The sequence below is a fragment of the Salvelinus fontinalis genome, chromosome 1, assembly GCF_029448725.1.
Source record: "Salvelinus fontinalis isolate EN_2023a chromosome 1, ASM2944872v1, whole genome shotgun sequence".
In the NCBI taxonomy this organism is placed as follows: Eukaryota; Metazoa; Chordata; class Actinopteri; order Salmoniformes; family Salmonidae; genus Salvelinus; species Salvelinus fontinalis.
Genome location: NC_074665.1, coordinates 1,962,571 through 1,975,249, shown reverse-complemented (window position 1 = coordinate 1,975,249; position 12,679 = coordinate 1,962,571). Strand labels below are relative to the sequence as shown.

The 12,679-nt window shown below is 53.2% G+C and overlaps 1 protein-coding gene across 1 annotated transcript in view; it reads right to left on the bottom strand.

Moving 5' to 3' along the window:
• The window catches only part of lyst (lysosomal trafficking regulator), a 264,577-nt gene that overhangs the window by 186,046 nt on the left and 65,852 nt on the right, over positions 1 to 12,679 (bottom strand). The window contains exon 14 of the mRNA XM_055935436.1: positions 11,259 to 11,497. Within this exon, the coding sequence (XP_055791411.1) occupies positions 11,259 to 11,497 (239 nt within the window). The remainder of the gene's footprint in view (positions 1 to 11,258; positions 11,498 to 12,679) is intronic.

Below are 12,679 nucleotides of genomic sequence, written 5' to 3'. Positions count from 1 at the left end.
TGAGAGGTAGACAGTGCAGGTAGTGGTATAGGGGATGAGAGGTAGACAGCAGGTAGTGGTATAGGGGATGAGAGGTAGATGGCAGGTAGTGGTATAGGGGATGAGAGGTAGTCAGTGCAGGTAGTGGTATAGGGGGTGAGAGGTAGACAGTACAGGTAGTGGTATAGGGGATGAGAGGTAGACAGCAGGTAGTGGTATAGGGGATGAGAGGTAGACAGTGCAGGTAGTGGTATAGGGGATGAGAGGTAGACAGCAGGTAGTGGTATAGGGGATGAGAGGTAGACAGTACAGATAGTGGTATAGGGGATGAGAGGTAGACGGCAGGTAGTGGTATAGGGGATGAGAGGTAGTCAGCAGGTAGTGGTATAGGGGATGAGAGGTAGACAGTACAGGTAGTGGTATAGGGGATGAGAGGTAGACAGCAGGTAGCGGTATAGGGGATGAGAGGTAGACAGCAGGTAGTGGTATAGGGGATGAGAGGTAGACAGCAGGTAGTGGTATAGGGGATGAGAGGTAGTGGTATAGGGGATGAGAGGTAGACAGTACAGGTAGTGGTATAGGGGATGAGAGGTAGTCAGCAGGTAGTGGTATAGGGGATGAGAGGTAGACAGCAGGTAGTGGTATAGGGGATGAGAGGTAGACAGTGCAGGTAGTGGTATAGGGGATGAGAGGTAGACGGCAGGTAGTGGTATAGGGGATGAGAGGTAGACGGCAGGTAGTGGTATAGGGGATGAGAGGTAGACAGTACAGATAGTGGTATAGGGGATGAGAGGTAGACGGCAGGTAGTGGTATAGGGGATGAGAGGTAGTCAGCAGGTAGTGGTATAGGGGATGAGAGGTAGACAGTACAGGTAGTGGTATAGGGGATGAGAGGTAGACAGCAGGTAGCGGTATAGGGGTGAGAGGTAGACAGCAGGTAGTGGTATAGGGGATGAGAGGTAGACAGCAGGTAGTGGTATAGGGGATGAGAGGTAGACAGTGCAGGTAGTGGTATAGGGGATGAGAGGTAGACAGCAGGTAGTGGTATAGGGGATGAGAGGTAGACAGTGCAGGTAGTGGTATAGGGGATGAGAGGTAGACAGTGCAGGTAGTGGTATAGGGGATGAGAGGTAGACAGTGCAGGTAGTGGTATAGGGGATGAGAGGTAGTCAGCAGGTAGTGGTATAGGGGATGAGAGGTAGACAGTACAGGTAGTGGTATAGGGGATGAGAGGTAGACAGCAGGTAGCGGTATAGGGGATGAGAGGTAGTGGTATAGGGGATGAGAGGTAGACAGTGCAGGTAGTGGTATAGGGGATGAGAGGTAGACAGCAGGTAGTGGTATAGGGGATGAGAGGTAGATGGCAGGTAGTGGTATAGGGGATGAGAGGTAGTCAGTGCAGGTAGTGGTATAGGGGATGAGAGGTAGACAGTACAGGTAGTGGTATAGGGGATGAGAGGTAGACAGCAGGTAGTGGTATAGGGGATGAGAGGTAGACAGTGCAGGTAGTGGTATAGGGGATGAGAGGTAGACAGCAGGTAGTGGTATAGGGGATGAGAGGTAGACAGTGCAGGTAGTGGTATAGGGGATGAGAGGTAGACAGTGCAGGTAGTGGTATAGGGGATGAGAGGTAGACAACAGGTAGTGGTATAGGGGATGAGAGGTAGTCAACAGGTAGTGGTATAGGGGATATGGTAGTCAGTGCAGGTAGTGGTATAGGGGATGAGAGGTAGACAGTGCAGGTAATGGTATAGGGGATGAGAGGTGGTGGTATAGGGGATGAGAGGTAGACAGTGCAGGTAGTGGTATAGGGGATGAGAGGTAGTGGTATAGGGGATGAGAGGTAGACAGTGCAGGTAGTGGTATAGGGGATGAGAGGTAGTGGTATAGGGGATGAGAGGTAGACAGTACAGGTAGTGGTATAGGGGATGAGAGGTAGTCAGCAGGTAGTGGTATAGGGGATGAGAGGTAGACAGCAGGTAGTGGTATAGGGGATGAGAGGTAGACAGTGCAGGTAGTGGTATAGGGGATGAGAGGTAGTCAGCAGGTAGTGGTATAGGGGATGAGAGGTAGACAGTACAGGTAGTGGTATAGGGGATGAGAGGTAGACAGCAGGTAGCGGTATAGGGGATGAGAGGTAGACAGCAGGTAGTGGTATAGGGGATGAGAGGTAGACAGCAGGTAGTGGTATAGGGGATGAGAGGTACACAGCAGGTAGTGGTATAGGGGATGAGAGGTAGACAGTGCAGGTAGTGGTATAGGGGATGAGAGGTAGTGGTATAGGGGATGAGAGGTAGACAGTGCAGGTAGTGGTATAGGGGATGAGAGGTAGACAGCAGGTAGTGGTATAGGGGATGAGAGGTAGATGGCAGGTAGTGGTATAGGGGATGAGAGGTAGTCAGTGCAGGTAGTGGTATAGGGGATGAGAGGTAGACAGTACAGGTAGTGGTATAGGGGATGAGAGGTAGACAGCAGGTAGTGGTATAGGGGATGAGAGGTAGATGGCAGGTAGTGGTATAGGGGATGAGAGGTAGACGGCAGGTAGTGGTATAGGGGATGAGAGGTAGTCAGTGCAGGTAGTGGTATAGGGGATGAGAGGTAGACAGTACAGGTAGTGGTATAGGGGATGAGAGGTAGTCAGCAGGTAGTGGTATAGGGGATGAGAGGTAGACAGCAGGTAGTGGTATAGGGGATGAGAGGTAGACAGCAGGTAGCGGTATAGGGGATGAGAGGTAGACAGTGCAGGTAGCGGTATAGGGGATGAGAGGTAGACAGTGCAGGTAGTGGTATAGGGGATGAGAGGTAGACAGCAGGTAGTGGTATAGGGGATGAGAGGTAGACAACAGGTAGTGGTATAGGGGATGAGAGGTAGTCAGTGCAGGTAGTGGTATAGGGGATGAGAGGTAGACAACAGGTAGTGGTATAGGGGATGAGAGGTAGACGGCAGGTAGTGGTATAGGGGATGAGAGGTAGACGGCAGGTAGTGGTATAGGGGATGAGAGGTAGACAGCAGGTAGTGGTATAGGGGATGAGAGGTAGACGGCAGGTAGTGGTATAGGGGATGAGAGGTAGACAGTGCAGGTAGTGGTATAGGGGATGAGAGGTAGTGGTATAGGGGATGAGAGGTAGACAGTGCAGGTAGTGGTATAGGGGATGAGAGGTAGTCAGTGCAGGTAGTGGTATAGGGGATGAGAGGTAGACAGTGCAGGTAGTGGTATAGGGGATGAGAGGTAGTCAGTACAGGTAGTGGTATAGGGGATGAGAGGTAGATGGCAGGTAGTGGTATAGGGGATGAGAGGTAGACAGTGCAGGTAGTGGTATAGGGGATGAGAGGTAGACGGCAGGTAGTGGTATAGGGGATGAGAGGTAGACAGCAGGTAGTGGTATAGGGGATGAGAGGTAGATGGCAGGTAGTGGTATAGGGGATGAGAGGTAGACAGCAGGTAGTGGTATAGGGGATGAGAGGTAGACAGCAGGTAGTGGTATAGGGGATGAGAGGTAGACGGCAGGTAGTGGTATAGGGGATGAGAGGTAGACAGTGCAGGTAGTGGTATAGGGGATGAGAGGTAGACAGTGCAGGTAGTGGTATAGGGGATGAGAGGTAGACGGCAGGTAGTGGTATAGGGGATGAGAGGTAGACGGCAGGTAGTGGTATAGGGGATGAGAGGTAGACAGTACAGGTAGTGGTATAGGGGATGAGAGGTAGTCAGCAGGTAGTGGTATAGGGGATGAGAGGTAGACAGCAGGTAGTGGTATAGGGGATGAGAGGTAGACAGCAGGTAGTGGTATAGGGGATGAGAGGTAGACAGTGCAGGTAGTGGTATAGGGGATGAGAGGTAGACAGTGCAGGTAGTTGTATAGGGGATGAGTGGTAGACGGCAGGTAGTGGTATAGGGGATGAGAGGTAGACAGTGCAGGTAGTGGTATAGGGGATGAGAGGTAGACAGCAGGTAGTGGTATAGGGGATGAGAGGTAGACAGTGCAGGTAGTGGTATAGGGGATGAGAGGTAGACAGTGCAGGTAGTGGTATAGGGGATGAGAGGTAGACGGCAGGTAGTGGTATAGGGGATGAGAGGTAGACAGTGCAGGTAGTGGTATAGGGGATGAGAGGTAGACGGCAGGTAGTGGTATAGGGGATGAGAGGTAGACGGCAGGTAGTGGTATAGGGGATGAGAGGTAGACGGCAGGTAGTGGTATAGGGGATGAGAGGTAGACAGTACAGGTAGTGGTATAGGGGATGAGAGGTAGACAGTGCAGGTAGTGGTATAGGGGATGAGAGGTAGACGGCAGGTAGTGGTATAGGGGATGAGAGGTAGACGGCAGGTAGTGGTATAGGGGATGAGAGGTAGACAACAGGTAGTGGTATAGGGGATGAGAGGTAGACAACAGGTAGTGGTATAGGGGATGAGAGGTAGTGGTATAGGGGATGAGAGGTAGACAACAGGTAGTGGTATAGGGGATGAGAGGTAGACAGTGCAGGTAGTGGTATAGGGGATGAGAGGTAGACGGCAGGTAGTGGTATAGGGGATGAGAGGTAGACGGCAGGTAGTGGTATAGGGGATGAGAGGTAGTCGGCAGGTAGTGGTATAGGGGATGAGAGGTAGACGGCAGGTAGTGGTATAGGGGATGAGAGGTAGACAACAGGTAGTGGTATAGGGGATGAGAGGTAGACAACAGGTAGTGGTATAGGGGATGAGAGGTGGTGGTATAGGGGATGAGAGGTAGACAACAGGTAGTGGTATAGGGGATGAGAGGTAGTCAACAGGTAGTGGTATAGGGGATATGGTAGTCAGTGCAGGTAGTGGTATAGGGGATGAGAGGTAGACAGTGCAGGTAATGGTATAGGGAATGAGAGGTGGTGGTATAGGGGATGAGAGGTAGACAGTGCAGGTAGTGGTATAGGGGATGAGAGGTAGTGGTATAGGGGATGAGAGGTAGACAGTGCAGGTAGTGGTATAGGGGATGAGAGGTAGTGGTATAGGGGATGAGAGGTAGACAGTGCAGGTAGTGGTATAGGGGATGAGAGGTAGTCAGCAGGTAGTGGTATAGGGGATGAGAGGTAGACAGCAGGTAGTGGTATAGGGGATGAGAGGTAGACAGTGCAGGTAGTGGTATAGGGGATGAGAGGTAGTCAGCAGGTAGTGGTATAGGGGATGAGAGGTAGACAGTACAGGTAGTGGTATAGGGGATGAGAGGTAGACAGCAGGTAGTGGTATAGGGGATGAGAGGTAGATGGCAGGTAGTGGTATAGGGGATGAGAGGTAGACAGTACAGGTAGTGGTATAGGGGATGAGAGGTAGACAGCAGGTAGTGGTATAGGGGATGAGAGGTAGACAGCAGGTAGTGGTATAGGGGATGAGAGGTAGACAGTGCAGGTAGTGGTATAGGGGATGAGAGGTAGACAGCAGGTAGTGGTATAGGGGATGAGAGGTAGACAGCAGGTAGTGGTATAGGGGATGAGAGGTAGTCAGTGCAGGTAGTGGTATAGGGGATGAGAGGTAGACAGTACAGGTAGTGGTATAGGGGATGAGAGGTAGACAGCAGGTAGTGGTATAGGGGATGAGAGGTAGACAGTGCAGGTAGTGGTATAGGGGATGAGAGGTAGACAGCAGGTAGTGGTATAGGGGATGAGAGGTAGACAGTGCAGGTAGTGGTATAGGGGATGAGAGGTAGACAGTGCAGGTAGTGGTATAGGGGATGAGAGGTAGACAACAGGTAGTGGTATAGGGGATGAGAGGTAGTCAACAGGTAGTGGTATAGGGGATATGGTAGTCAGTGCAGGTAGTGGTATAGGGGATGAGAGGTAGACAGTGCAGGTAATGGTATAGGGGATGAGAGGTGGTGGTATAGGGGATGAGAGGTAGACAGTGCAGGTAGTGGTATAGGGGATGAGAGGTAGTGGTATAGGGGATGAGAGGTAGACAGTGCAGGTAGTGGTATAGGGGATGAGAGGTAGTGGTATAGGGGATGAGAGGTAGACAGTACAGGTAGTGGTATAGGGGATGAGAGGTAGTCAGCAGGTAGTGGTATAGGGGATGAGAGGTAGACAGCAGGTAGTGATATAGGGGATGAGAGGTAGACAGTGCAGGTAGTGGTATAGGGGATGAGAGGTAGTCAGCAGGTAGTGGTATAGGGGATGAGAGGTAGACAGCAGGTAGCGGTATAGGGGATGAGAGGTAGACAGCAGGTAGTGGTATAGGGGATGAGAGGTAGACAGCAGGTAGTGGTATAGGGGATGAGAGGTACACAGCAGGTAGTGGTATAGGGGATGAGAGGTAGACAGTGCAGGTAGTGGTATAGGGGATGAGAGGTAGTGGTATAGGGGATGAGAGGTAGACAGTGCAGGTAGTGGTATAGGGGATGAGAGGTAGACAGCAGGTAGTGGTATAGGGGATGAGAGGTAGATGGCAGGTAGTGGTATAGGGGATGAGAGGTAGTCAGTGCAGGTAGTGGTATAGGGGATGAGAGGTAGACAGTACAGGTAGTGGTATAGGGGATGAGAGGTAGACAGCAGGTAGTGGTATAGGGGATGAGAGGTAGATGGCAGGTAGTGGTATAGGGGATGAGAGGTAGACAGCAGGTAGTGGTATAGGGGATGAGAGGTAGACAGTGCAGGTAGTGGTATAGGGGATGAGAGGTAGACAGTACAGGTAGTGGTATAGGGGATGAGAGGTAGTCAGCAGGTAGTGGTATAGGGGATGAGAGGTAGACAGCAGGTAGTGGTATAGGGGATGAGAGGTAGACAGCAGGTAGCGGTATAGGGGATGAGAGGTAGACAGTGCAGGTAGTGGTATAGGGGATGAGAGGTAGACAGCAGGTAGTGGTATAGGGGATGAGAGGTACACAGCAGGTAGTGGTATAGGGGATGAGAGGTAGACAGTGCAGGTAGTGGTATAGGGGATGAGAGGTAGTGGTATAGGGGATGAGAGGTAGACAGTGCAGGTAGTGGTATAGGGGATGAGAGGTAGACAGCAGGTAGTGGTATAGGGGATGAGAGGTAGATGGCAGGTAGTGGTATAGGGGATGAGAGGTAGTCAGTGCAGGTAGTGGTATAGGGGATGAGAGGTAGACAGTACAGGTAGTGGTATAGGGGATGAGAGGTAGACAGCAGGTAGTGGTATAGGGGATGAGAGGTAGATGGCAGGTAGTGGTATAGGGGATGAGAGGTAGACAGCAGGTAGTGGTATAGGGGATGAGAGGTAGACAGCAGGTAGTGGTATAGGGGATGAGAGGTAGACAGTGCAGGTAGTGGTATAGGGGATGAGAGGTAGACAGCAGGTAGTGGTATAGGGGATGAGAGGTAGACAGTGCAGGTAGTGGTATAGGGGATGAGAGGTAGACAGTGCAGGTAGTGGTATAGGGGATGAGAGGTAGTCAGTGCAGGTAGTGGTATAGGGGATGAGAGGTAGACAGCAGGTAGTGGTATAGGGGATGAGAGGTAGACAGCAGGTAGTGGTATAGGGGATGAGAAGTAGACAGTGCAGGTAGTGGTATAGGGGATGAGAGGTAGACAGTGCAGGTAGTGGTATAGGGGATGAGAGGTAGACAGCAGGTAGTGGTATAGGGGATGAGAGGTAGACAGTGCAGGTAGTGGTATAGGGGATGAGAGGTAGTGGTATAGGGGATGAGAGGTAGACAGTACAGGTAGTGGTATAGGGGATGAGAGGTAGACAGCAGGTAGTGGTATAGGGGATGAGAGGTAGACAGCAGGTAGTGGTATAGGGGATGAGAGGTAGTCAGTGCAGGTAGTGGTATAGGGGATGAGAGGTAGACAGTGCAGGTAGTGGTATAGGGGATGAGAGGTAGTCAGTACAGGTAGTGGTATAGGGGATGAGAGGTAGTGGTATAGAGGATGAGAGGTAGACAGTACAGGTAGTGGTATAGGGGATGAGAGGTAGACAGTACAGGTAATGGTATAAGGGATGAGAGGTAGACAGTACAGGTAGTGGTATAGGGGATGAGAGGTAGTCAGCAGGTAGTGGTATAGGGGATGAGAGGTAGACAGCAGATAGTGGTATAGGGGATGAGAGGTAGACAGTGCAGGTAGTGGTATAGGGGATGAGAGGTAGTCAGCAGGTAGTGGTATAGGGGATGAGAGGTAGACAGTACAGGTAGCGGTATAGGGGATGAGAGGTAGACAGCAGGTAGCGGTATAGGGGATGAGAGGTAGACAGCAGGTAGTGGTATAGGGGATGAGAGGTAGACAGCAGGTAGTGGTATAGGGGATGAGAGGTGCACAGCAGGTAGTGGTATAGGGGATGAGAGGTAGACAGCAGGTAGTGGTATAGGGGATGAGAGGTAGACAGTGCAGGTAGTGGTATAGGGGATGAGAGGTAGACAGCAGGTAGTGGTATAGGGGATGAGAGGTAGACAGTGCAGGTAGTGGTATAGGGGATGAGAGGTAGACAGTGCAGGTAGTGGTATAGGGGATGAGAGGTAGACAGTGCAGGTAGTGGTATAGGGGATGAGAGGTAGACAGTGCAGGTAGTGGTATAGGGGATGAGAGGTAGACAGCAGGTAGTGGTATAGGGGATGAGAGGTAGACAGTGCAGGTAGTGATATAGGAGATGAGAGGTAGACGGCAGGTAGTGGTATAGGGGATGAGAGGTAGACAGTGCAGGTAGTGGTATAGGGGATGAGAGGTAGACATTGCAGGTAGTGGTATAGGGGATGAGAGGTAGACGGCAGGTAGTGGTATAGGGGATGAGGGGTAGTCAACAGGTAGTGGTATAGGGGATGAGAGGTAGACAGCAGGTAGTGGTATAGGGGATGAGAGGTAGACAGTACAGATAGTGGTATAGGGGATGAGAGGTAGACAGTGCAGGTAGTGGTATAGGGGATGAGAGGTAGTCAGCAGGTAGTGGTATAGGGGATGAGAGGTAGACAGTGCAGGTAGTGGTATAGGGGATGAGAGGTAGACAGTGCAGGTAGTGGTATAGGGGATGAGAGGTAGATGGCAGGTAGTGGTATAGGGGATGAGAGGTAGTCAGTGCAGGTAGTGGTATAGGGGATGAGAGGTAGACAGTGCAGGTAGTGGTATAGGGGATGAGAGGTAGACAGCAGGTAGTGGTATAGGGGATGAGAGGTAGACAGCAGGTAGTGGTATAGGGGATGAGAGGTAGACAGTACAGATAGTGGTATAGGGGATGAGAGGTAGACAGTGCAGGTAGTGGTATAGGGGATGAGAGGTAGTCAGCAGGTAGTGGTATAGGGGATGAGAGGTAGACAGTGCAGGTAGTGGTATAGGGGATGAGAGGTAGACAGTGCAGGTAGTGGTATAGGGGATGAGAGGTAGACAGTGCAGGTAGTGGTATAGGGGATGAGAGGTAGACGGCAGGTAGTGGTATAGGGGATGAGAGGTAGACAGTGCAGGTAGTGGTATAGGGGATGAGAGGTAGACAGCAGGTAGTGGTATAGGGGATGAGAGGTAGACGGCAGGTAGTGGTATAGGGGATGAGAGGTAGACAGTGCAGGTAGTGGTATAGGGGATGAGAGGTAGACATTGCAGGTAGTGGTATAGGGGATGAGAGGTAGACGGCAGGTAGTGGTATAGGGGATGAGAGGTAGACAGCAGGTAGTGGTATAGGGGATGAGAGGTAGACAGCAGGTAGTGGTATAGGGGATGAGAGGTAGACAGCAGGTAGTGGTATAGGGGATGAGAGGTAGACAGCAGGTAGTGGTATAGGGGATGAGAGGTAGACGGCAGGTAGTGGTATAGGGGATGAGAGGTAGACAGCAGGTAGTGGTATAGGGGATGAGAGGTAGACGGCAGGTAGTGGTATAGGGGATGAGAGGTAGACAGCAGGTAGTGGTATAGGGGATGAGAGGTAGACAGCAGGTAGTGGTATAGGGGATGAGAGGTAGACGGCAGGTAGTGGTATAGGGGATGAGAGGTAGACAGCAGGTAGTGGTATAGGGGATGAGAGGTAGACAGCAGGTAGTGGTATAGGGGATGAGAGGTAGACAGTGCAGGTAGTGGTATAGGGGATGAGAGGTAGACAGCAGGTAGTGGTATAGGGGATGAGAGGTAGACAGTACAGGTAGTGGTATAGGGGATGAGAGGTAGACGGCAGGTAGTGGTATAGGGGATGAGAGGTAGACGGCAGGTAGTGGTATAGGGGATGAGAGGTAGACAGCAGGTAGTGGTATAGGGGATGAGAGGTAGACAGTACAGGTAGTGGTATAGGGGATGAGAGGTAGACGGCAGGTAGTGGTATAGGGGATGAGAGGTAGACGGCAGGTAGTGGTATAGGGGATGAGAGGTAGTCAGTGCAGGTAGTGGTATAGGGGATGAGAGGTAGACAGTGCAGGTAGTGGTATAGGGGATGAGAGGTAGACAGCAGGTAGTGGTATAGGGGATGAGAGGTAGTCAGTGCAGGCAGTGGTATAGGGGATGAGAGGTAGACAGTGCAGGTAGTGGTATAGGGGATGAGAGGTAGACAGCAGGTAGTGGTATAGGGGATGAGAGGTAGACAGCAGGTAGTGGTATAGGGGATGAGAGGTAGACAGTACAGGTAGTGGTATAGGGGATGAGAGGTAGACAGTGCAGGTAGTGGTATAGGGGATGAGAGGTAGTCAGTACAGGTAGTGGTATAGGGGATGAGAGGTAGACAGCAGGTAGTGGTATAGGGGATGAGAGGTAGACAGCAGGTAGTGGTATAGGGGATGAGAGGTAGTCAGCAGGTAGTGGTATAGGGGATGAGAGGTAGTCAGCAGGTAGTGGTATAGGGGATGAGAGGTAGACAGCAGGTAGTGGTATAGGGGATGAGAGGTAGACAGCAGGTAGTGGTATAGGGGATGAGAGGTAGTCAGTGCAGGTAGTGGTATAGGGGATGAGAGGTAGACAGTACAGGTAGTGGTATAGGGGATGAGAGGTAGACAGCAGGTAGTGGTATAGGGGATGAGAGGTAGACAGTGCAGGTAGTGGTATAGGGTAGTGGTATAGGGGATGAGAGGTAGACGGCAGGTAGTGGTATAGGGGATGAGAGGTAGACAGTACAGGTAGTGGTATAGGGGATGAGAGGTAGACAGTGCAGGTAGTGGTATAGGGGATGAGAGGTAGATGGCAGGTAGTGGTATAGGGGATGAGAGGTAGTCAGCAGGTAGTGGTATAGGGGATGAGAGGTAGACAGCAGGTAGTGGTATAGGGGATGAGAGGTAGACAGCAGGTAGTGGTATAGGGGATGAGAGGTAGACGGCAGGTAGTGGTATAGGGGATGAGAGGTAGACAGTGCAGGTAGTGGTATAGGGGATGAGAGGTAGACAGCAGGTATAATAACCTGATGGTACAGCAGGGCAGCGTTGCGGGGGTTGGCCCTCACGGCCCCCAGGAGGCTGTGAAACACGTGACCCAACACCTCCAGATCAGGTGACCCCGACGCCAGCAGCTGGAGCTCCATCAGACAGATCTCTGGGAAGAGAAGAACGCCACGGCCCTCTCTGCCGGGGGACTTCGCCCAGAATCCAACCGCTCCGCCCAGCCCGGCCCCCACTCCACCTGCAGAATCCACCTTCACACCTGTCAGAGGAAGAGCAGAGACAGAGAGACATGAAGACATGACACACACACTATCAACACACATCATGTGTTTACATGTCACAGAACTATACCTTAGGTATCCACAGAATACTGTACACCCACCCAAACCCCCTGCCTCCTCCAGCCCCCTGCCTCCAGCAGCCCCCTGCCTCCAGCAGCCCCCTGCCTCCAGCAGCCCCCTGCCTCCAGCAGCCCCCTGCCTCCAGCAGCCCCCTGCCTCCAGCCCCCTGCCTCCAGCCCCCTGTCTCCTCCCCTTGCCTCCAGCCCCCTGCCTCCTCCAGCCCCCTGCCTCCTCCCCTTGCCTCCAGTCCCCTGCCTCCAGCCCTCAGTCCCCTGCCTCCTCCAGCCCCCTGCCTCCTCCCCTTGCCTCCAGCCCTCAGTCCCCTGCCTCCAGCCCTCAGTTCCCTGCCTCCAGCCCTCAGTCCCCTGCCTCCTCCAGCCCCCTGCCTCCTCCCCTTGCCTCCAGCCCTCAGTCCCCTGCCTCCAGCCCTCAGTCCCCTGCCTCCAGCCCTCAGTCCCCTGCCTCCAGCCCTCAGTCCCCTGCCTCCAGCCCTCAGTCCCCTGCCTCCAGCCCCCTGCCTCCAGCCCCCTGCCTCCAGCCCCCTGCCTCCAGCCCCCTGCCTCCAGCCCCCTGCCTCCAGCCCCCTGCCTCCTCCCCTTGCCTCCAGCCCTCAGTCCCCTGCCTCCTCCCCTTGCCTCCAGCCCCCTGCCTCCAGCCCCCTGCCTCCAGCCCCCTGCCTCCAGCCCCCTGCCTCCAGCCCCCTGTCTCCTCCCCTTGCCTCCAGCCCCCTGCCTCCTCCAGCCCCCTGCCTCCTCCCCTTGCCTCCAGTCCCCTGCCTCCAGCCCTCAGTCCCCTGCCTCCTCCCCTCAGTCCCCTGACTCCAGCCCTCAGTCCCCTGCCTCCTCCAGCCCTCAGTCCCCTGCCTCCTCCAGCCCTCAGTCCCCTGCCTCCTCCAGCCCTCAGTCCCCTGCCTCCTCCAGCCCTCAGTCCCCTGCCTCCTCCAGCCCTCAGCCTCCTCCCCTTGCCTCCAGTCCCCTGCCTCCAGCCCTCAGTCCCCTGCCTCCTCCCCTTGCCTCCAGCCCTCAGTCCCCTGCCTCCAGCCCTCAGTCCCCTGCCTCCAGCCCTCAGTCCCCTGCCTCCAGCCCTCAGTCCCCTGCCTC